We start from the raw sequence: 26,129 nt of genomic DNA on the forward strand, positions 1-26,129 counted from the left end.
CACTTTTAACAGAGAGTGTGTGAGAGGGAGGGAGAGAGAGAGAGAGAGAGAGGACAGACACTTGTGGGGACCCACACAACCTATTTTCATTCAGATATCTTGAGGTGAGGTTTGAAAATGGTTCTCCCCCCCAGCCAAAATCTAGCCTAAATTTGGAGTGTTATTCAACCCCCTTCCTTCCCGACAAGCTAGCTCGCTTCAAAGCCCGTTACAGCCTCTGAAAGACAGGATCAATTACCAATCGGCAGCACAGCGGTAATAAGGGTTAAAAATAGGGAGAATCCTGCAAAAGGAGTTTTGGCAGTTTGCAAACCACTGTTTAAAAAAAATATTTTTGTATTTGGGATCATTTGGAATGATTAGCCTATAAGAATCTTGCTAGTTGCTAGCACAATCATTTATTAATAGAGTGAGTGCATGCCCTGCTTAAGATAGGCTATAAATTCGACCACCGTCTATCTTGATGCAGTCTAAAAGTCTGGGGTAAAGTTATGTTTACTGAGTGCTCTGTATATAATCTATAGCCATTTTCACACCGGCAAAAATAATGCACGCTAGCTAGCTTGTAAAAGCACAATGTGGTGTAACCCAGGTCACAAAGAGTTAACAACACAGAAGTGCCTTAGCCAATAAGAATGCAGGTCCCAGCACCAGAGGCAAGCTGCTGTGAGACACTGAGAGGACCTGCTGCTGAATGGTATTTAAAGAAGTAATTCAGATAAAACATTAAAAAACAACATAAAGTTGTCAAGTCAGAACGGTAACAGCCTGTAGATACTTTGTTGTAAATGTGTAGATGCATGTGTATGCGTGTGTGTGTGTGTGTGTGTGTGTGTGTGTGTGTGTGTGTGTGTGTGTGTGTGTGTGTGTGTGTGTGTGTGTGTGTGAGAGTGAGGCCTTGCTACTGAAACCTGCCAGAATTGGTGAGTCAATGAGTCATGGTAGAAATAAATAAATAAATCATGAATCAAATCTTTAGACCATTTCCATTTGAGCCATGGGACAGCTGTGTGAAATGAATCATTGTCTCCAGAAATCAACTCACCACAGATGGATTTATTTTGCAGTCAATTTTACACAATTACTTGGGACGTGATTTTGGACACGTTACACATTTGACATACTGTCGGGCGTGGGCGGAAACCTTGTATCGCCAAAAAAGCACAAAGAAGAAAAAACATTCACATTTTAACATTGTGTAGGCTAATAGTAATAATAACATTAATAACCAGTAATATAACATTGTCCAAAGTACCGGAAACTTTCACAAGTTATTTTGAGGTAGGCTACCCTCAAAATCTATTTACAGGAAAAAAGAGGCAACGTTTGGAGATACAAGGTTTCGTGCCCGACAGTGACGATATCATATTACAGGTAAAACACAGAGTGGGTGATGGATTATAGATATTTTTGACATTTACAGTACAGGTTACTTATCCCCATGAAAGTATCTCATACACAAACATGCGTACTACAGAAGACATTCTTTCTCTTTTTCAAATGCAGACGCACGCACGCAAACGCACGCACGCACACACACACACACACACACACACACACACACACACACACACACACACACACACACACACACACACACACACACACACACACACACACACACACACACACACACACACACACACACACACACACACACACACACACACATGAATGCATGTTGGAAACACTTGAAGGCATCTCTAGCATGTTACATCAGGAACTCACACCCAGTCTGATGTTAACCTCAAGATCAAGTGTGTGTGTGTGTGTGTGTGTGTGTGTGTGTGTGTGTGTGTGTGTGTGTGTGTCTGTGTGTGTGTGTGTGTGTGTGTTTGTGTGTGTGTGTGTGTGTGTGTGTGTGTGTGTGTGTGTGTGTGTGTGTGTGTGTGTGTGTGTGTGTGTGTGTGTGTGTGTGTGTGTGTGAATGTGTATGTATTTATCTCACGTATCCCTCAGATGACGTGAGAACATTTGCAGAAGTAACAGCCACCACCACATAATGGCCATAACCTCAATTTCTGCAGTATTCAACATGCATCATGTTTCCTGACTTGCTATTCTGCTCCAACACTAAACAAGACTAATTGATGATGCTTAATTTTAAGGCCGAAAGATCAGATGGTCCATTATCCTGGTTCTGTTGAGTCTGACGATGACATAGTCCAGGGCTTTTACAAGCTCAGATTTCAAAGTTTAACGGTTCATCTAATTTTATTAAAATCTCTTATTAGAGGCCCACCATTTACTTTAACTTCACATTGTGGTTTGGCGAACCTAAATCACACATGAAGCTACTTTAGCTGAATATCTAGTATTTTGTAGTAACCTTATAGGTCTACATTACATCATAAACACTAGCAGTAATCTATTGTATCATGTATTATTTGCCTTAAATATACCAAAATATTGCCAAATGGCAAATAGGCCATTCCAATTTGCCTGCAGAAAAAGTAGCAGTCTGGCTTGGTCACCAAGCAGTCTTACCCATACTGTTGGTCTATTTTTGGGAGATTAATCCTTAATTATCATACACAGCACAACATTGATTTAGCTCATTTGCCAATTGCAGCATAATGCAAAGAAAGGAAAGAGTAAGAAATGAAAAAGAAAGGTAGCTACAGCAGGCAGCCCGGGGAAGCAGCTCTCTGCTCTCCTGGATCAGGCCATCAGCAGCAAGGAGGATGAGGCAGACGTATTGCCACCTGATCCAGAAGAACAAGCCAGCACAGGTGATGAAGAAGAAAGTTCAGAGCCCTTTACAGATTTGAAAGTTTATATATTATATAATGTGTTATTTTGTACTAACCTTAGTTAGGTCGACATTACACACTTGCAGTAGTCTCGTATTTACCTTAATATTATTAAAACATTGCCAAATGACAAATAGTCCATTCAAATTTGTCTGCAGAAAACATGTGGTAGGGTATTGAAGTTGGGCTATGACACAGTTGTAGAGGTCTGGTACGACCTCTACACCCACGACTGCGTGGCGACTCAAACTTCGAACACCATCGTGAAGTTTGCAGACGACACAGCAGTCATAGGGGTGATCTCGGGGGGCGACGAGACGGCCTACAGAAAGGAGGTGGGGGCCCTGGAACAATGGTGCCAGGACAACCACCTCTCTCTGAACGTCTCCAAGACCAAGGAGATCATTGTAGACTACAGGAGGGGGCGCACACCCCCCAATCACCATCAACGGCACAGTGGTGGAAAGGGTGGACAGCTTCAAGTACCTGGGAGTCAACATCCACCAGGACCTGACCTGGGCCGGTCACACCGCCACTGTTGTCAATAAGGCCCAACAGCGACTACACGGACTCAGGCGCCTGAAGAAATTTGGGCTAAGGCCAGAAATCCTTAGGGACTTCTACAGAGGCACCATTGAAAGCCTGCTGACTGGCGGCTTCACCACCTGGTACGGGAACTGTACCACCATGGACCGCAGGGCGCTACGGGGAGTGAGACGCGCGGCCCAGCACGTAACAGGATGTGAGTTGCCAGAACTGCATGAACTGTATAACCAGCGGTGCCTCAGGAGGTCCCTGAAGATCATCAAAGACACAAACCATCCCCACAACAGCCTGTTCTCCCTGTTACCCTCAGGGAGGAGATACAGGGTTCCAAAAGCACGCACAAATCGCTTGAGGAACAGTTTCTTCCCGCAGGCCACGAGACTCCTTAACATACACAAATAGTGTAGTAGCCGAACCGTATTGTACTGTAGCTGCTACCACCCGGGTCACGCCCTCTTCTCCATGCTTCCTCACGGTAGGCGGCTACGCCTGCCAGTGACTCTAAAAAAACCGCCACAGACTCAGCTTCTTCCCCTCAGCAGCACGTCTCGTAAACCAATCAGGTTTACGAGAGGTTTACTGCTCCCCCCCCCTCCCTAAGGGGAGCTGCCTCGGGCCTGAACCCTTATCCAAATATTTGCACTGCCCATCATCAAATATTGCACTTTCTTGTCCTGTTGTTCCACTGTATTTGCCTTGTTTTGGACTGTCCCTTTTATGTGAAAAAAGTTTAAGCACTTTAATGCCAAAACAAGTTCCTATATGTTACATAACATAATGGTGAATAAATGATATCTGATTCTGATTCCGATTCTGACCATTACGTATGTCTAATGTTTAATTGTATGTTTAATAAGGTATATGCTATAGATACTTGATTTGATTTTGATTTGATTTTTGACTTGATATTTGATTTGATATTGATATTTGTACTATGTTGTAAACGGAGTCCACAGCACAAGAATTTCACACGTGATACTTGTACCATGGAGTGACAATAAAAATCTTGAATCTTGAATCTTGAATCTTGAACACAAGTGTTGTGGTGAGAGCAGTCTTACCCAATTAAATAAACATATCATACTGTTGGTCTAGTCTAAATAAGATTACAGTAGCACATCTTGTACGTAATTATTACGTACAAGATGTGCTACTGTAATGTTATTATTGTTTATTTGATCTCACTACTATAATAAGGCAGCCGGCGGTTCCATGCGCCGCACAAGGTGCCCCCCAAAATGTCTGTGCAGTATGCACGCCACTGGTGTGGATAGTGGGCCTAATTCAGCCCCAGCAGCAAAAATCTGAGGGGGCAATGTGAAAATGGCCTGGTTGGTACCAATGGATTAATTTCATATGAACCCTGTATTTTCATTCTAGCTTTAAAAAAATTAGCCTCTGAAAGACATCAGGGTCACACGGCGAGGCCCGAGGAGAAGAGGAGTTAATCTGGGGAGGGGTCGGGGGATACAACTGAGCCTAGCCTAGCCTAGCCGGGGGGAGTGCAGCAACTCGTGGTTCTGTGAAAAAAAAACCACTTTCTGTCAGAACACTAAAAACACTTCCGTGAAAACACTGAGGTTGAGTTGCTGCAAATTTCTCACCTCCTTTGCTGTGATGTATGTGCACTTTGTGCAGCATCTGTCTCTGTCTGTAAAAGCCACTGTCACTTCTGTTGCAAGCTGTGAACAAGGTTGGTGCTTCTGTTGTGCAGCTCTGGCTCTACGATCCCCTCCTGACACTGACCAGCATGTTGAAACTAATGGTCTTCGGTGAGTAAACTGTGTGCTGCTGCTGCTTCTTTCAAAGGTTCAACACACTGCAGTCTGTATGACTCATAAATATCACACTGTCCTGTAAAGGCAAACTAGCATGAAGTATTTGTTGTGTTTATTAAGGCAAAATGTAATCATTAACTCTACTGCATGCTCTTAAATTATGTCCACTTCTGCAACATTTTTTTTCCTGCCTCAGGAAAGGTTTTCTTTGGCTTCATATGGTAGCATAGCAAATAAACAATTTAAAAATGATTATATCGGGGAAATGGCAGCTAACTCTGAAAGTGCTAAATGTTTCTTATTGGAGAGGGAAGTAGAAAGACGAGCAATTTACCAGGCAGCGGTACATACTGTATATTGCTGTTGTCAGATGCACCTTCTAAAAATGGTAAACTTTTAAGGAACTGACATAACAGTCTTGGTTTTAGCCACCATGCATTTTACAGGTTTAGCAAGTTTTATAAACTGAAGGGTCAGAATATCCTCAACTAATAGAAGAGCATGAAGTTTAAGTTCAAGAGTTACAAGGTTTTCACGGGATTGTCTGGGAGCAAGATAGAATGACTGTCCATCTGTCATGTTTCTCTTAACGATGAAGCTGTCTAAGCAGAAATGCATGTCAATATTTTTTAAAGGAGCATATTTCCTCAGAAAGGCTAGAGGATGGGATGTGTATTTAAATAATGAGGACAGTTTTGTTAATTTTTTAAAAACTCTGGTGAGTTGAATTCTGGACATTTCATATATATCATGCAACATTGTATCTCTGTGCTTTTCTCTCCTCTAGTCTCTTTTCTCCTGACCTCATCTTCAACTGCAGGTCAGTACATTTACCTATAAATTAAGCATAAAGAAAAATCTTGTGTTTTTATATTATCGAACATATGACATGTCTCCTGTGCCTGACAGATGGTGGCCAGATCAGACTAGTTGGTGGATCTCTGTGCTCTGGAAGAGTTGAAATTTATTACAGCAGCAGCTGGGGAACAGTCTGTGATGATGACTGGGACCTGAAAGATGCAAAGGTGGTTTGCAGGCAGCTGGGCTGTGGGATGGCACTGGGTGCCCCTATAGAGGCCCACTTTGGTCGAGGAATCGACCCGATCTGGCTTGATAATGTGAAGTGTTCAGGAAATGAACGCTTTCTAACTGATTGCCGTCACAATGGATTTGCAAACCAAAACTGTGGTCACCAGGAGGACGCTGGTGTTGTCTGTTCAGGTAAGAAGCATTTTTGATCACTTATCTCAAATAAATTATTTCCTTTGTCTCTGGTTAACCCATTAATGACTAACAACATTACAATTCTAATAATATGTTAAGGAGAAAACAATTTTTTTTTCTGTTAGAGGTTGGAGGACAAGGTTTTTCTGTTATAATTTGCTGTGGAAACTGTGAAAACGCGGCTACACATTAAACATAAGTCTCAGAGGCTAACGTCGTGCATTAGCGCGCTCCATGCGTTAATGCACTCAATAGAGCGGCTCACATTCATGCCAGTATCATATAATAAGGATATGAGCTGGTGCATGGCAGAAAATAAGCTATTTACAGGATGTTCATGCATGCTTAGCAGGTGCTCCCAGGACAGGTGTCAAAGTCAACTTCATCCTGGGCCACATCAGCATTATGTTTGCCCTCAAAGGGCCGGTTGTGAATGTAACACAATATACATGTATCATCTGCCTAGTTGTTATCATATTACATAATTGCCTTTGATTAGATTATTATCGTTCAGTAATAACTTACTAATGAATAACTTGCTCTGAAAGCAGAATTATAGGAAAAATAATGACAGACAACTAGTAGCCTACAACTATTAGGACTAACTAGAATTAGAATTGTATTGCGAAAATCTTTGTTAGCTCTCGCGGGCCACATAAAATGAGGTACCAGGGCGGATTTGGCCCCCGGGCCTTCAGATTGACACATATGTTACGGCCTACGGCATCTGCTCCAGGCCGTTGTGTGGCTTTATACTGAATCGTTTTCAGACATTTCTGTTCAGGGTGACTTTAAAACATAAATTCAGCTGGAAATAAGGTCATTTGTAATTTATTTTTAATAAAATAAAAACAATTATTTAATTCGTAGACAAAGTTGATTTTCTTTTAAAAAGCAACAAAAACAAATCAGAAAAATAAGTCTAACATTCATTTGACATGCTACATGTCAGATTTACACTGGATCACACAGGGCTATAATAGTATTATAGAGTATTTATCTGCCATCTGCAGTAGAAACAACATTGGCACTGCCAAATGTAGGCTACAGGGTGTGAAATATAATATAGTAATTACCGTTTACAGTAAAACATTTTGATGGGGGGGGGGGGGGGGTAAAATAGGGGTAAGTAGGGGTATGTTGTGGGTGTTTGGCTTGTTAGCTATACGTTTTTAGGCTTGTATTGAATGTAGTTTATATGGTGGAGTGAGTTAATAAACGGCATGTAAAATACAATTCTCTCTCTCTCTCTCTCCCCCTCTATCTCCCGCTATCTCTTTCCCTCTCTCTCTCTCTCCCCCCCCCCCCCCCCCCTCTCTCTCTCTCTCTCTCCAGCTGTGAGGCTGGTGAATGGGACTAGTCTGTGCTCAGGCAGACTTGAGGTCAACTCGAACCAGGCATGGTCCTCAGTGTGTGAAGCTGACTTTGACCAGCAGGATGCAGAGGTGGTCTGTACGGAGCTTGGCTGTGGAGCTCCTTTAGTCCTCCAGGGGGCGCTCTATGGAGAAGTAGAGGCTCCAATGTGGACCAAAGAGTTCCAGTGTGAAGGCAGTGAGTCTCTTCTCCTGGACTGTAGAAGCACAGGCTCAGTTAGAAACACCTGCTCACCTGGGAAAGCTGTTGGACTCACCTGCTCAGGTAGAAGAGGAGCTGGTAGAGGATTTCGCTTGATTTATGTTTGAATCGAAGTGACTTATTTTACTAATTAATTACTCTCTTGTCTCTGTTAAGAGCCTGATGGTGTCAGGTTGGTGGGAGGAGCCAACCGCTGTGCTGGTGCACTGGAGATGAAACACCAGGGAGAGTGGAGACAACTGACTGACCGCTCCCACTACATTCGATTGAGCTATGAATGGAGCCTGATGTCAGCAGCTGTAGTGTGCAGACAGCTGGACTGTGGCTCTGCTATTTCAACAGAAAGCAGAGTGGATTCCTCAGAAAGATCTGTATGGAGGATTCTGCTTCGTTGTGATGGGTCTGAGTCTGCTCTGAGGGAGTGTGCAGTGAACACGGGTTCATATAATAGTTCTTCCAGCCTGCAGCTGATCTGCTCAGGTAACTCTGATCATTAACATCTTATCCTCAGCTGCTTCCACAGTGACAGGCTGCTCTCTGACTCCTCTGTACTATACATATAAATGCAGTTATCTGTCTTGTACTGTACAGTGGCTGCTAACAGACTAATCCTGTTGCCTTTCAACCATCAGCGTTCATCACTTTGACAAAACAGATGAGGAGAAAACAGTCTTGTTTGTCACTGAGGAAGGAGGCATTAGGATATATCAGTAACATGTATTCTCAAGTCTTCATCAGCAATCTGTTTAGATATTTGCTGGTTCAGCCAATCATCTCCCTCTCTGTTTACAGATGTGCTTCAGCCAATCATCTCCCTCTCTCCCTCCATGGACGGGGTCTCCGAGGCCCAGCAGCAGGGGCTTCAGGTATCCATGGGCTCTGGCTTCACCATCAGCTGCTCCACCCAGCCACAGTACCCAGGAGGCTCCTTCCACCTCACCTTCACCTCCTCCAACACAGCACACAACTACACCCAGCCAGCTGTCAATCATGCTGCCCACTTCCTGTTTCCTGCTGCAGACCACGTCCACGAAGGGATCTACAGCTGTGTTTATCACATCTATCTTTCCTGTCGTAGCTTCTCCTCTGAGAGCCAGCCCCTCTCTCTCACTGTCTCAGGTAACCTGAAGGAGAATCTGAACATGAATCCAATATATGTGACAGTGCTAACAATCCATTTAATCATTTCAACAAAGCATGAGTTATGCGTTTTATGGCAACGTTAACTCTATCTTTAAAGGGAGCTGTTCTCATGATGTCAGGTGATCTGATGTGATGATTCTGAATCTGTTTCAGGCTATACAACACATTTCATCATCAGGCTACTTGGCCTGCTGCCGACTGTGGTGTTGTTGGGGCTGACCACCCTCTGTGTCTACTTCAAGGTACTGAACATCTTTACTCAGTGGAGGTTTGGGTTCAATTAAGTTGTTAGACTGTATATTGTTAGCTTATTAGAGAGGTGTGATCAACTAACAGAGATGGCTGCTGGCATGTCTCTCCAGGCCAGCAGGGGGAAGAAGAGAGGAGGACATTGAGCTGGATTCATACCTTGGTGATTCCAGTGCTGAGCTCAGGGAACAGAGTCGGATCTCCAAGGAGCTCATTCCACTTCACTTAGCTTTCACACAATGTCCTGAAAGATTTTACAATGACAGAGCTGTTCCATTTAAAGTCAGAATTAAATCACAGCAGGAAAATCAGGATAATTGAAAAGGAAGTCAGCAAATTTTTTCTGTAATTAACATTCGCAAAACCCAGAGTTTGTAATGTGTGAAAACAAAGAGTGCCCCCTGTCTGTCATCTGGTAATGCAGGTGTTGAATGTCTATCCATCAGCATCAGTACAATTCTTCCAATCAGCTTTCAGCAGTGAAGGCTCACAGCCAATTAGATCAGTTATGACTCCCTGATGTAAATATTCATGATAACACCAGCCCATGCAAATTGAGTCTCTAGAGAGTGTAGCAAATACAGAAATTAACAAAAACATACTTATGAAATACAGCTTTAGAAATGGGTGATAATTGTTTTGAGTTTGTCCTTTCAGTCTCAATTAATACTTTTCTATGCAGTTCATCAGTTTTCCCATTAGTTCAGCTCACTTTATTGTCACAGTCTACAGTATGAGGTGCAGTATTCAGGGATTGTGAAGAAGAAAGAGACACAAGAGTCACACATTTATGTTCACCTGCAGGTTCCAATTCAGAAACTGAAGAAAGTAAAAAAGAAACTATTAAATACTAATCTCTAAAAGAATGGAATAAAAACAGAAAGTAGCCTACAGAGCAAAAGAAACATGTTAAAAGTAACGTTGTAGCACTTTGGTAGACCATGATCTTCATGTTAGATGGTGAAGGCTTGACACCAGTCAGCAGGAGTGCTCTGTTTACAGCCTCCATTCATTTATCTGGGAGGAGAGGAGCTCATCTACAAATCTTGGTGATCAAGATCCTGAAGAAATTATTTTTGCTGCTTCTGCAAGCAACAAGTCATTTTCACAATTTGGTCATTTTGCTTGGCTTCCAAATCAAAATATTTTTCCTATACTGTACATATTGTCACTGTTGCGGAAAAACCTCATAACTCAGTTTGGTGATTTTCCTGTTTTAATTTTAATTGAAGGGTCACATGCTCCTCTATGGATTGAGAAAATTCTACAGAAATTGAGTTACTTAGAGAGAGAGAGACAGAGAGAGAGAGAGAGAGAGAGAGAGAGAGAGAGAGAGAGAGAGAGAGAGAGAGAGAGAGAGAGAGAGAGAGAGAGCTTTTCCTTAAAAGCGGATGTTTTGGAGATAAGAGGTTTTCACAGGTCAGCAACAATGCAGCTCATATGTAGGGCTTTCCACTAGTTGGTAGAGTGAAAACAGAAGAAGACCAGGCTTTTACCTTCAGATAAACCTTTATTTTTTAGAGCAGCCTGAAGATCTGAGGCTGCAAGCTTGTTTCTCTTTTTAAATCTCTGTATATAGATCATTATGTGCTTCAAATGTAGTTGAAAAATGAGTTGTGATGTTGTGTGAAGCTGCAGTCAGTAGACTTGGAGAGGAAAAGCAAACTTGTGAAAAGATTTTTAAAGAGTCTATCGTTCATCTTCATGAGTGTTTGTAGTATAGTGTGACGGTCCAAACCTCTACCAACTTTACCACCCAGGAGAGAGGAGACGCTCTGTTACTTTTGGTCCAACCCAGGTCAGCGGAATGCTAAACACATACTACAACACTCATTTGTATATTGCTTTTTTTTCTTATTATTAATTTTGTTACTTATCACTTATATCCTGTAAACACCTTGTGTAACTTCAACATTTATACTTTTTAGTTAAAGATTTTGTTTGAATTAAAAGTTTGCATGGTCTGATCTGGATGAGATCAGGGCCCAAGAAACCCGTTTAAGAGGTCAGACCTAAAACCTGTCTATTTCACTGCTGAGAAATGGTCTTTTTAAGGTGTTATACAATTGATTCTTTTATATTTTGCCTATTTTATGTTTGTTCTTTATTTGTAACAACAAAAATGAATAAAGAGGAAAAGGTGGTTGAGGAAAACAAAGTGTTCTTGAATATGTACCTTTAAAGTAAGTAATACATTTAAAGTAAAACCAAAGAGAGACACTTGTGGGTACCCACACAACCTATTTTCATTCAGATATCTTGAGGTGAGAGGTTTGAAAATGGTTCTCCCCCCAGCCAAAATTTAGCCTGAATTTGGAGTGTTATTTAACCTCCTTCCTTCCCGACAAGCTAGCTCACTTTAAAGCCTGTTACAGCCTCTGAAAGACAGTAACGGGATCAATTACCAATCGGCAGCACAGCGGCAGCCGCAGAAAGGGTTAAAAATAGGGAGAATCCTGCAAAAGGAGTTTTGGCAGTTTGCAAACCACTGTTTAAAAAAGGATTTTAGTATTTGGGATCATTTAGAATGAGTAGCCTATAAGAATCTTGCTAGCACAATTATTTATTAATAGAGTGAGTGCATGCCCTGCTTAAGATAGGCTATAGATTCGACCACCGTGCTAAGTCTATCTTGATGCAGTCTAAAAGTCTGGGGTAAATTTATGTTTACTGAGTGCTCTGAATATAATCTATAGCCATTTTCACACCGGCAAAAATATTGCACGCTAGCTAGCTTGTAAAAGCACAATGTGGCGTAACCCAGGTCTCAAAGAGTTAACAACACAGATATACACACATATACTCACTATGGGACAAGCTGCTCTGGCACAGCAGAGCTTGTCCTATCGTGAGTATTCCAGAAGCCTTGTGAAATAATACAACACTAAAATAACCATAGCAAATAATTGATTCAGTATAATGAAAAACTCTTCGTTCGACCCATCACAAGCTGCAGAACATTTTCAAATTTTGACAGATAAGGTTCAGGGTATCCCAACTTTTAGCAGCTGTCACAGTTTGAATTTCAACTTTTTGAAATGTCTTACTAGACACCTTTATGCACACATTGGTGAAGAAATTTCTTGGCGAGGAATTTGTTCCCAGATTTTCCCTTCCCGAAGCTGTGGAGAGTCAGCCATGGTAAAGGACCAAGGGCATCATTTTATGTTGAAAAGTGGTGGAGACATAATGGGCTCAGATGAAAAACAAACAATAGTGTCAATAGTGTGCTCTAACTTCACCAGTGAGGCGAGATACATTTTCAATAGATTACCGCTTGAATTTAATTCTGATACCCTTTCATCTGCGAGTTTAGGCAATGTAATGGGGCATCGGTAGCAGGGGCGGTTCTAGGCCGTTTTTGGGTGGGCTTTAGCCCACCCAAAAATAGTCTCAGCCCACCCAAAAAAATAGAGGCAAAAAAACTTTTTTTTTTTTTTTTTTTTTTTTTTTTTTTTTTAATCCCTCTCCAAATCCATGGTGGTCATTAGTAGCAGTTTCTGACTACACTCAATGCGCTGTGTGCATGTTTCTCCCCCCCCTCTATGTTCTTAGGGTGGGCTGAGACAAAAATTTAGGGGGGTTCAGCCCACCCGAAAAGTTTCTAGAACCGCGGCTGCGCAGGCGCTCCCTCCTCCATCTATCTGCCTAATCCCACATCACTTCACACAGGTCACACACACAGTACAGCAGCGAAGTGGTCCTCCACAGTCCACACAATCGTTCTCCCCACTCATGATCAATGAAATTGAGGTGAGCATTGAGCAGTCAGAGTCGTTAGTAGTTACTTAATTAGCGCATATTGATATGCAAATTAGCACGTAACGTTGTCGTAGGCTAAACAAAAGAACTTGTCGCTGTGCCTGCCAGACAAACATGTGGACTGGAGGAAGGTAGGTAGGCTACCATGGCACCAGCCAGCCATGTCATGCTAGCTCGCAGTAAGCGGGTGTAAATGGATGTGATGTTTTTTGAGAAACATATGGGCATAAGTGACAAACATTTTCAAACGGGTCCCTTGTTATCTGAATGAAATTAAGCCCTTCAGAATCGCAAGTGGCTGCTTTACACAGCCTGTCTGATGTGATGATGACGATAGCTTAACATGCGTGCATGGCATCACTTATGTCTTGCTGTGATGTTAGTTCAGTATCTCAATAAAAGTTATTACAGGCTTGTTATTTCCCTCTAAGGCAGGGATGTCAGAGATACGGCCCGCGGGCCGGATCCGGCCCACGGGCAGGTTTCATCCGGCCCGCGAGATGTTTTGGAATATTAAAAAAAATATATATATATTATTATTATTATTAAATTCGCACCCCATTATCATGAACTACGTGTGGCTAATAAGCAAGCTAAGAGTTCATTCATAAGTTAATTAACCTGCAAGGAAGTATGTCAGTAGGTCATCAGGTGTAAACAAAGCCGCCATGATGCCACGCTGGAATTGAATCGCGCATTCAGCTACCTACCAAAAAACAAAAGAATCAACAAGATCAGGCGCGGACTGCATAATCGGGCACGTCGGGCAAATGCCCGGTGGCCTGGCCTGGCCTGGCCTGCAAATAAAAAAAAAAAAAAAAATTGTGCCGCAGTCAGGCCACTCACTGAACAGCAGGCCAAGCGCCGCCTACTGGTTTACTAGTGGTTTTATTACTTTATTCAGGATTAAAGTGGGTGCATCTCATTGTAAAATTGGACTTGGCCCAAATTGTGCTTCAAACGGCCCAAATTGGGCTTCAAACGGCCCAAATCTGGCTTTAAACGACCCAAATTGGGCTTCAAACGGCCCACATCTGGCTTCAAACGGCCCAAATTGAGCTTTAAACGGCCCAAATTTTTCTGACGCCGGCACGCGCGTCGGCCCGTATCGGCCTGGCCTGCTTGGTATCTAATGCCCGGCCTGAATTATGATCCCAGTCCGCCCCTGAACAAGATGCTGTCGAAAAAGAGAAAGGTTGACACGGAATGCAGGCAGTTTCAAGAGAAATGGAAAGAGCAGTATTTCTTTTGTGAAGTAAATGGGTAAATGAGTCGAATTGATTTTAGTAAAAAAAAAATCCGGCCCTCATGAGGTCTCAGTTGAACAAATCCGGCCCTCTACCTAATATGAGTCTGACACCCCTGCTCTAAGGGAGTGCAAGGCAGATATTTAAACAGCCTTGTTTGTGTACAGTACCAGTGGCATGGGAGTAATAAAAAGGGATTAAGGACCCCTGGTGGTCAGTAAGATGGGCTGATTGAGCCAATGTTAAAATTATCTTTATTTATTATTTATTTTTGCTTTAAAACTATTTTTTAATTTTCTGCTTAAATTTCATGAAAAAAGTGGCATTCTTGTTTTTTCACACAATAATTTCATAATACCATTTGTAATGCCACCGTTGTAGTGCTGTTGTTCAAAATTAAAGTACATTTTCTCAGATTTATTGGTGTCTTTCTAGTCACACAATTTAATAGTCAGTGTTTCCCATACACTGATCTATTTGTGGTGGTACACCCTACATAGATTTTGACCCCCACAAATACTGCCACATATTAATTTCAACTAGTTGACTGCAAACTCCTGCTTTAGTGCTTACAGTATATTATTATCTTGTCGGAATATTTTTCCAGCCAATAAGTTAGGAAGTTCCCTTTTGATTTAATTTTACTTTTGTTTTGCCTACAAAGCAAAATGTTACTTTACTTGAAACTCCCCTGAAGTGATTTTGGTATTATTTATGCAAGCATAATTCTACCATATAGTAACCTGTATGCAGAATATATATAGTATATATAGGGAAACAATTATTTTTTCATTGCTGTAAAACCACAGAACGGTAAAGAAGATATTGATGTGTGTAGTTCTTCATAGATCTAGTCTCTTCATTTTGATCTCAAAGTGCGCCAGTTTGATCCATTTTTACTTGAAACTGTACAAAATTTTCTCCCGGGGGGGCATGCCCCCGGACCCCCCTAGGGGTTCAGTGGTCCATGACCTTTGGGTGGGCTGAGCCCACCCAAAGCTCTGATGCTAAAACCGCCCCTGATCGGTAGAGTAGATAATTACATCAAGAAAAGAATTACATAGCGGTGCATCAAAAGGACATAGCCTAGGCTACTACGAAGTCAACAATACGAGAATACTCAACATAAAACACACAATAATGTAGACAAGTACAGTCATATGCATCACATCCTGCAACACCATGTCAATCGAACAATGCTAATATCTACTGTAGAAAGCACCAGTGTATGTCAATGTCAGTCAGCCCAGCGATAACAATATCCAACCTCACTGCCCTAAAATATGACAAAGTAGAAACATCTGAAGGAATAATGTTACTTGTTTTGGACAATGTTTCGTCTATATTTACATTGTAGTCATATTCTATATGTACATTAGTGATATTCTCACAGGTTCCAGTCAATATATCCCATTTACAGAATGTGTGTGTGTGTGTGTGTGTGTGTGTGTGTGTGTGTGTGTGTGTGTGTGTGTGTGTGTGTGTGTGTGTGCGTGTGTGTGTGTGTGTGTGTGTGTGTGTGTGTGTGTGTGTGTGTGTGTGTGTGTGTGTGTGTGTGTGTGAATGTGTATGTATTTATCTCACGTATCCCTCAGATGACTTGAGAACATTTGCAGAAGTAACAGCCACCACCACATGATGGCCATAACGTCAATTTCTGCAGTATTCAACATGCATCGTGTTTCCCGACTTGTTATGTGCTATTCTGCTCCAACACTAAACAAGACTAATTGATGATGCTTAATTTTAAGGCCGAAAGATCAGATGATCCATTATCCTGGTTCTGTTGAGTCTGACGATGACATAGTCCAGGGCTTTTACAAGCTCAGATTTGAGATTTGAGATTTGAGTTAATCTAATTTTATTAAAATCTCTTATTAGAGGCCCACCATTTACTTTAACTTCACATTGTGGTTTGGCGAACCTAAATCACACATGAAGCTAGTTTAGCTGAATATCTAGTATTTTGTAGTAACCTTATAGGTCTACATTACATCATTAACACTTGCAGTAATCTACTGTATCATGTATTATTTGCCTTAAATGTACCAAAACATTGCCAAATGACAAATAGGCCATTCCAATTTGCCTTCAGAAAAAGTAGCAGTCTGGCTTGGTCACCAAGCAGTCTTACCCATACTGTTGGTCTATTTTTGGGAGATTAATCCTTAATTATCATGCACAGCACAACATTGATTTAGCTCATTTTCCAATTGCAGCATAATGCAAATAAAGGAAAGAATAAGAAAAGAAAAATGCCCTGCTCATAAAGCAATCTTATTTAACCATTCAACTGCCTGTGTAATTCCTTGTCACTGATACAAGGTGACCATTAAGACACAGTCAGACATTTTCTGGGTTGATTTGTTTCACTGCCTTGTTGTGTGCCATGGTGGACCTAGTCAACAGAAACTATGATAGGGAGACTCTTGAGACTGAGAGTGTGTGTGTGTGTGTGTGTGTGTGTGTGTGTGTGTGTGTGTGTGTGTGTGTGTGTGTGTGTGTGTGTGTGTGCGCGTGTGTGTGTCCATGTGCGATCGGTGCCTGTAGGCAGGCAGTGTGTGTCATAATATCCTGGGGATGATGAGGCGCCAAAATGTCACAATTCATTTGCCAAACATCTCCTTTCTGTGTTACTTCTTCTCATCCATCCTTCCTCTTTTTAAATTCAACTCTGCTCTCCTTCCTAGCTCCTCTCACATTTTCTTTTGCGCCACTGGTTTAAAAAATGTATTAAACATGGGTAATTTACAGCAGGGCGATGTGGGAATTTAGGACTTTAATCATGAGAGAGATAACGAGGAAAAGAGTGGAAGAGAGATACAAAGTATGGAGACAAGATAGGTGGGTTTTTATCCTCATATAGACTGAGACAACTATTATGAATACCATATCAGTGGTGTAAGGGACCAGTTTGTCCCAGGCCTGGGTAAGAGACGCGGTGGCCCTGTGAAGAGGCTCTGGGTTATGGGCCTCCTGAGCTCTTGGGCCCCTGGTCCCGTTCGGTAATACATCTGTGCTACTGTAATGTTATTATTGTTTATTTGATCTCACTACTATAATAAGGCAGCCGGCGGTTCCATGTGCCGCACAAGGTGCCCCCCAAAATGTCTGGGCAGTGTGCACGCCACTGGTGACATTAGAATTACTGGATGTAATGCTGTGAACTATGTAAACCTAAATGTGGATAGTGGGCCCAATTCAGGCCTGGCAGTTAAAAGTTCTGAGGGGGCAATGTGAAAATGGCCTGGATGGTACCAATGGATGCCTTAGGCTTAGGTCTTCTAATTTCATATGACCCCTGTATCTTCATTCTAGCTTTAAAAATTAGCCCTTTACAGCCTCTGAAAGACATCAGGGTCACACGGCGAGGCCGTGAGGAGTAGAAGAGGAGTTCAAGTGTGGGGGATACAACTGATTGGGCAAAGCCCCTACTAGCCTGTGGGAGAGCAGCAACTTGTGGTTCTGTGAAAAAAACACTTCTGTCAGAACACTAAAAACACTTACTGTGGAAACACTGAGGTTGAGTTGTGAAATGCTGCAAGTTTCTCACCTCCTTTGCTGTGACGTATATTATGTGCAGCACTTTGTGCAGCATGTCTATCTGTCTGTAAAAGCCACTGTCACTTCTGTTGCAAGCTGTGAACAAGGTTGGTGCTTCTGTTGTGCAGCTCTGGCTCTACGATCCCCTCCTGACACTGACCAGCATGTTGAAACTAATGGTCTTCGGTGAGTAAACTGTGTGCTGCTGCTGCTTCTTTCAAAGGTTCAACACACTGCAGTCTGTATGACTCATAAATATCACACTGTCCTGTAAAGGCAAACTAGCATGAAGTATTTTTTGTGTTTATTAAGGCAAAATGTAATCATTAACTCTACTGCATGCTCTTAAATGATGTGCAGTCCACTTCTGCAACAATCTTTTTTCCCTGCCTCAGGAAAAGTTTTCTTTGGCTTCATATGGTAGCATAGCAAATAAACAATTTAAAAATTATTATATCAGGGAAATGGCAGCTAACTCTAAAAGTGCTAAATGTTTCTTATTGGAAAGGGAAGTAGAAAGACAAGCAATTTACCAAGCAGCGGTACGTATATTGCTGTTGTCAGATGCACCTTCTAAAAACGGTCAACTTTTAAGGAACTGACATAACAGTCTTGGTTTTAGCCACTATGCATTTAACAGGTTTAGCAAGTTTTATAAACCGAAGGGTCAGAATGTCCCCAACCAATAGAAGAGCATGAAGTTTAAAATCAAAATAATCAATGACTTGCGTGTACCATCTGTCATGTTTCTCTTAACGATGAAGTTGTCTAAGCAGAAATGCATGTCAATATTTTTTAAAGGAGCACATTTCCTCAAAAAGGCTAGAGGATGGGATGTGTATTTAAATAATGAGGACAGTTTTGTAAATCTTTTAAAAACTCTGGTGAATTGAATTCTGGTGAATTGAATTATTTCATATATCACATGCAACATAGTATTTCTGTGCTTTTCTCTCCTCTAGTCGCTTTTGTCCTTACCTCATCTTCAGCTGCAGGTCAGTACATTTCCCTATAAATTAAGCATAAAGAAAAATCTTGTGTTTTTATATTATCAAAAATATGATATATCTCCTGTGTCTGACAGATGATGGCCAGATCAGACTAGTTGGTGGTTCTCTGTGCTCTGGAAGAGTTGAAATTTATTACAACAGCAGCTGGGGAACAGTCTGTGATGACGACTGGGACCTGAAAGATGCAAAGGTGGTTTGCAGGCAGCTGGGCTGTGGGATGGCAGTGGATGCCCCTAAAGATGCCCAGTTTGGTGAAGGAATCGACCCGATCTGGCTTGATGATGTGACGTGTTCAGGAAATGAACGCTTTCTAACTGACTGCCCTCACAATGGATTTGCAATACAAAACTGTGGTCACCAGGAGGACGCTGGTGTTGTCTGTTCAGGTAAGAAGCATTTTTGATCACTTATTATCTCAAATAAATTATTTCCTTTGTCTCTGGTTAACCCATTAATGACTAATAACTATAATAATATGTTAAGGAAAAAAATCACATACTTTTTTTCTGTTAGAGGTTGGAGGAGGAGGTTTTCCTGTTATAATTTGCTGTGGAAACTGTCAAAACGTTGCTGCTTTGTTATACATGCAAGACTCAGCCTTCATGAAGGCTGAGTCTCACGTCGAGGCTAACGTTGTGCATTAACACACTCCATGCGTTAATGCACTCAATAGAGCGGTTCACATTCATGCCAGTATCATATAATAAGGATATGAGCTGGTGCATGGCAGAAAATAAGCTATTTACAGGATGTTCATGCATGCTTAGCAGGTGCTCCCAGGACAGGTGTCAAACTCAATTTCATCCCGGGCCACATCAGCATTATGGTTGCCCTCAAAGGGCCGGTTGTAAATGTAACACAAAATACATGTATCATCTGCCTAGTTGTTATCATATTACATAATTGCCTTTGATTAGATTATTGGTTTTTGTAATAACTTTCTAATGAATAACCTGCTCTGAAAGCAGAATTATAGGAAAAATAATGGCAGACAACTAGTAGCCTACAACTATTACTAACTAGAATTAGCGAAAATCTTTGTTAGCTCTCACGGGCCACATAAAATGAGGTGCCGGGCCGGGCCCCCGGGCCTTGAGATTGACACAGACACATATGTTACGCCTACGGCATCTGTTCCAGGCCGTTGTGTGGCTTTATAGACCAAATCACCGTGACGTCACCATGTAAACAAATTTACTTCCGGGTACCACTTGGGGAAGGCGGCAGGTTTAAATGTGCGTGTTGTCAAATAAATGCTGTCAAACCCTCTCGTTGTTTTCGGCCGACTACTTTCAATTTAAATGGTTAAACGGTTGGTAAACATGCTTGTCCGACGTATCTAGCCTTTCTTCTTTATTTGTTTTATGTAGTGTTAGCTAGCTAATAACGTTTGTTTGTTTGTCAAACTCGCTGTTTTTTTGCAGAGTCGTTAACGTTACAGACAGAGTAACCTCGCGTCACCAGGCTCTTCTCGGCGAGAAAGAGCCTGGTACAGAGCTACTGGCCACGTCAATTTAATTTAGCTTCAAGTCTACTCTAGTCTGGTCCAACAGGTAAATTAGCTAGTCTGGTCTCCACTAACGTTAGTGAAAGTGTTGTTATGAATGATATTAAACAACAACACAACACGGACGAACCATTTTTGTCTTCTTTGTCTGTTTTTGTCTTCAACACGTCAGTTTGTGCCGTCCACCGCCATTATAATGTGTGGACCCAGGGGTACCCGGAAGTAAATGTAAACATCCCGCTGATTTGGTGAATCGTTCTCAGAAATTTCTATCCAGGGTGACTTGTAAAACATAAATCCAGGTGGAAATAAGGTCGTTTGTAAAAAGAAAAAAGAAAAAAAAAGTAATTCTTTAATTCGTAGACAAAGTTGATTTTCTTTTAAATAGCAAAAAATAATAATCACAAAAATAAGTCTAACATTCATTTAACATGCTACATGTCAGATTTACACTGGATTGCACATATTACAGTATTATAGCGTATTTATCTGCCATCTGCAGTAGAAACAACATTGGCACTGCCAAATGTAGGCTAGGGTGTGAAATATAATATAGTAATTACATTTTGATGCAACATTGGCAAAAAATTTGATAATTAAAAAATCACTCTGACAAGATGCAAAAGTTTGGTGTGAATTGAACCCCCCAATAACAAAATACTGTACAGTAAGATGCCTCCTTGTCTTTTGGATTTTGAAGTTGGTTATGTAGGCTATTGTATTTCTGACCTGTGTGTATCTATGTTTTGAAGGTATACATCTGCAGTGTGTGTGTGTGTGTGTGTGTGTGTGTGTGGGGGGGGGGGGGGGGGGGGGGGGGGGGTAAATAGGGGTAAGTAGGGGTAGGTGTAAATGTATACAACATTTATGTATTTATTTACCCCCTCCATTTATGTTCCTGATGATTATTTTGCTTGTTTGTTTTGTGGGTGTTTGGCTTGTTAGTTTATATGGTGGAGTGAGTTAATAAACGGCTTGCAAAATACAATTCTCTCTCTCTCTCTCTCCCCCCCCCCCCCCCCCTCTCTCTTTCTCTCTCCAGATGTGAAGCTGGTGAATGGGACTAGTCTGTGCTCAGGCAGACTTGAGGTCCAGTCGAACCAGGCATGGTCCTCAGTGTGTGAAGCTGACTTTGACCAGCAGGATGCAGAGGTGGTCTGTAGGGAGCTTGGCTGTGGAGCTCTTCTAGTCCTCCAGGGGGTGCTCTACGGAGAAGTAGAAGCTCCGATGTGGACCAAAGAGTTCCAGTGTGAAGGCAGTGAGTCTGTTCTGCTGGACTGTGGAAGCACAGGCTCAGTTAGAAACACCTGCTCACCTGACAAAGCTGTTAGACTCACCTGCTCAGGTAGACGAGGAGCTGCAGCTTGGATTTGGCTTAATTTATGTTTGAATCAACTTCTTTTACTAATTAATTTCTCTCTTGTCTCTGTTCAGAGGGAGTCACGTTGGTGGGAGGAGCCAGCCACTGTGCTGGTGCACTGGAGATGAGACACCACGGAGACTGGAAACCACTGAATGACTGGGACTATTCCTGGAGCCTGAAGTCAGCAGCTGTAGTGTGTAGACAACTAGACTGTGGCTCTGCTGTTTCAACAGGAAGCAGAGTGGATTCCTCAGAAAGATCTGTATGGGGGATTCATCCTCACTGTGATGGGTCTGAGTCTGATCTGAGAGAGTGTGCAGTTATGATGGGCCCATATAATAGCTCTTCCAGCCTGGAGCTGATCTGCTCAGGTAACTGAACAGCCATCACATCCTCAGCTGCTTCCAGAATGACAGGCTGCTCTCTGACTCTCTGAATGTAATATTTCATATACTAGGCATCTCGATTCCTAGGCTTGCCCACGCTGCGCGGGCTCACCTGCCTTGCAGCTCACCGAGCTGGCCCTGCAGCTCGCATACCCAGCTTGGCCGCTGTGCGGCCTCACCTGCAGCTCAGCTGCTGAGTGATGTCACTCGCTTATATAAGATGATTTATGACATCACTGATGATGTCACAATGCCTATGACATGCTCAGTGCCTATGACATCATCAGTGATGCCATACGATGATTCTGCTCTTATGACATCACTATGACATCATCAGTGCCTATGACATCATCAGTGATGTCATAAGATGATGTTGCTCTTATGACATCACATGACAACATATCCACATGAAACGGTTCCTAGTGAGGCTGGTATCGAACCCGAGGTCTCTCACTTACAAGTGCAACACATTAACCATCAGACCAAAGGGACAACCCCATTGGCCAAGGACCAACATGCTCGCTTTACCGGATCACTACATTGCCTCCCCTGTGGAAGCACAGCCCCTGCGCTTCTGCTGTACTTCGCGTCTAAGGCTTGTATTGAATGTATGGTGGAGTGAGTTAATAAACGGCTTGTAAAATACAATGATCTCTCACTCTATCTCCCCCTCTCTCTTTCCCTCTCCCTCCCTCTCTCTCTCTCGCCAGAGTCTGTGAGGCTGGTGAATGGGACTAGTCTGTGCTCAGGCAGACTTGAGGTCAAGTCGAACCAGGCATGGTCCTCAGTGTGTGAAGCTGACTTTGACCAGCAGGATGCAGAGGTGGTCTGTAGGGAGCTTGGCTGTGGAGCTCCTTTAGTCCTCCATGGGGCGCTCTATGGAGAAGTAGAGGCTCCAATGTGGACCACAGAGTTCCAGTGTGAAGGCAATGAGTCCTTTCTGCTGGACTGTAGAAGCTCAGGCTTAGTTAGAAACACCTGCTCACCTGGGAAAGCTGTTGGACTCACCTGCTCAGGTAGAAGAGGAGCTGGTAGAGGATTTAGCTTGTTTTTGGATTGAATCAAAGTGACTTAGTTATTTTACTAATTAATTACTCTCTTGTCTCTGTTAAGAGCCTGATGGTGTCAGGTTGGTGGGAGGAGCCAACCGCTGTGCTGGTGCACTGGAGATGAAACACCAGGGAGAGTGGAAACCAGTGAATGACCGCTATGCTGCACGGAGGGGCCTGATGTCAGCATATGTAGTGTGTAGACAGCTGGACTGTGGCTCTGCTATTTCAATAGAAAGCAGAGTGGATTCCTCAGAAAGATCTGTATGGGGGATTCTGCCTCGTTGTGATGGGTCTGAGTCTGCTCTGAGGGAGTGTGCAGTAAACACGGGTTCATATAATAGCTCTTCCAGCCTGCAGCTGATCTGCTCAGGTAATTCTGATCATTGACATCTTATCCTCAGCTGCTTCCACAGTGACAGGCTGCTCTCTGACTCCTCTGTACTACATATAAATGCAGTTCTCTGTCTTGTGCAGTGGCTGCTAACAGACAAATCCTATTGCCTTTCAACCATCAGCATTCATCACTTCGACAAAACAGATGAAGAGAAAACAGTCTTGTTTGTCACTGAGGAAGGAGGCATTAAGATATATCAGTAACATGTATTTTCAAGTCTTCTCAAGTATTTTCAAGAGATTTGCTGGTTCAGCCAATCATCTCCCTCTCTGTTTATACAGATATGCTTCAGCCAATTATCTCCCTCTCTCCCTCCATGGACGGGGTCTCTGAGGCCCAGCACCAGGGACTTCAGGTGTCCATGGGCTCCAGCTTCACCATCAGCTGCTCCACCCAGCCACAGTACCCAGGAGGCTACTTCCACCTCACCTTCACCAACACAGCACACAACTACATCCAGCCAGCTGTCAATCACTCTGCCTACTTCCTGTTTCCTGCTGCGGACCACGCCCACCAAGGGATATACAGCTGTGTTTATCACATCTATATTTTCTGTCATAGCTTCTCCTCTGAGAGCCAGCCCCTCTCTCTCACTGTCTCAGGTAACCTGAAGGAGAATCTGAACCTGAATCCAATGTATGTGACAGTGCTAACAATCCATTTAATCATTGCAACAAAGCATGACAGTTATGCGTTTTAGGGCAACGTTAACTCTATCTTGAATGGGAGCTGTTCTCATGATGTCAGGTGATCTGATGTGATGATTCTGAATCTGTTTCAGGCTATACAACACATTTCATCATCAGGCTACTTGTCCTGCTGCCGACTGTGGTGTTGTTGGGGCTGACCACCCTCTGTGTCTACTTCAAGGTACTGAACATCTTTACTCACTGGAGGTTTGGGTTCAATTAAGTTGTTAGACTGTATATTGTTAGCTTATTAGAGAGGTGTGATCAACTAACAGAGATGGCTGCTGTCATGTCTCTCCAGGCCAGCAGGGGGAAGAAGAGAGGAGAACATTGAGCTGGATTCATACCTTGGTGATTCCAGTGCTGAGCTCAGGGCAGTCGGATCTCCAAGGAGCTCATTCCACTTCACTTACCTTTCACACAATGTCCTGAAATATTTTACAATGACAGAGCTGTTCCATTTAAAGTCAGAATTAAATCACAGCAGGAAAATCAGGTTAATTGAAAAGGAAGTCAGGACATTTTTGCTGTAATGGACATTCCCAAAACCCAGACTTTGTAATGTGTGAAAACAAAGAGCGCCCCCTGTCTGTCATCTGGCATCACTCAAATTCTTCCAATCAGCTTTCAGCAGTGAAGGCTCACAGCCAATTAGATCAGTTATGACTCCCTGATGTAAATATTCATGATAACACCAGCCCCTGCAAATTGAGTCTCTACAGAAATCAACAAAAACATACTTATGAAATACTGTTTTAGAAATTGGTGATAATTAATTGTTTTGAGATTGTCGTTTCAGTCTCAATTAATACTTTTTTATTCAGTTCATCAGTTTTCCCATTAGTTCAGGTCAATTTATTGTCACAGTCTACAGTATGAGGTGCAGTATTCAGGGATTGTGAAGAAGAAAGAGACACAAGAGTCACACATTTATGTTAACCTGCAGGGTGAAATTCAGAAACGTAAGAAAACAAAAAGGAAACTATTAAATACTAATCTCTAAAATAATGGAATAAAAACAGAAAGTAGCCTACAGAGCAAAATAAACATGTTAAAAGTAATGTTGTAGCACTTTGGTAGACCATGACCTTCATGTCAGATGGTGAAGGCTTGACACCAGTCAGCAGGAGTGCTCTGTTTACAGCCTCCATTCATTTCTCTGGGAGGAGAGGAGCTCATCTACAAATCTTGGTGATAAAGATCCTGAAGAAATTATTTTTGCTGCTTCTGCAAGCAACAAGTCATTTTCACAATTTGGTCATTTTGCTTGGCTTCTAAAATCAAAATATTTTTCTTATACTGTACATATTGTCACTTTTGCCTCATAACTCAGTTTGGTGATTTTCCTGTTTTAATTTTAATTGAAGGGTCACATGCTCCTCTTGGATTGAGAAAATTCTACAGAAATTGAGTTACGAAACCTTAAAAAACTATTTGATAAACTCAAAAGAGAGAGAGAGAGAGAGAGAGAGAGAGAGAGAGAGAGCGAGAGAGAGAGAGCGAGAGAGAGAGAGAGAGAGAGAGAGAGAGAGAGAGAGAGAGAGCTTTTCTTAATTCCTTGAAAGCTGATGTTTTAGAGAAAAGGTTTCACAGGTCAGCAACAACATGCAGCTCATATGTAGAACTTTCCACTGGTTGGTAGAGTGAAAACAGAAGAAGACCAGGCTTTTACCGTCAGATAGACTTTTATTTTTTTGACCAGCCTGAAGATCTGAGGCTGCAAGCTTGTTTCTCTTTTTAAATCTCTGTATATAGATCATTATGTGCTTCAAATGTAGTTGAAAAATGAGTTGTGATGTTGTGTGAAGCTGCAGTCAGTAGACTTGGAGAGGAAAAGCAAACTTGTGAAAAGATTTTTAAAGAGTCTATTGTTCATCTTCACGAGTGTTTGTAGTATAGTGTGACGGT

The 26,129-nt window shown here is 42.2% G+C and overlaps 1 protein-coding gene across 1 annotated transcript in view; it reads left to right on the top strand.

Moving 5' to 3' along the window:
* Positions 1-21,825, top strand: part of LOC310792348 (scavenger receptor cysteine-rich domain-containing protein DMBT1-like) — a gene marked incomplete at both ends in the record, with an annotated part of 42,022 nt that extends 20,197 nt beyond the window's left edge. The window contains 5 exons of the mRNA XM_083654069.1: positions 4,960-5,071; positions 5,865-5,897; positions 5,987-6,298; positions 18,905-19,113; positions 21,772-21,825. Coding sequence (XP_083510195.1) covers positions 4,960-5,071; positions 5,865-5,897; positions 5,987-6,298; positions 18,905-19,113; positions 21,772-21,825 — 720 coding nt within the window. The remainder of the gene's footprint in view (positions 1-4,959; positions 5,072-5,864; positions 5,898-5,986; positions 6,299-18,904; positions 19,114-21,771) is intronic.
* Between the last annotated feature and the right edge of the window lie 4,304 nt (positions 21,826-26,129).

The sequence above is a fragment of the Poromitra crassiceps genome (genome assembly GCF_964638095.1).
Source record: "Poromitra crassiceps genome assembly, chromosome: 17".
Classification (NCBI taxonomy): Eukaryota; Metazoa; Chordata; class Actinopteri; order Beryciformes; family Melamphaidae; genus Poromitra; species Poromitra crassiceps.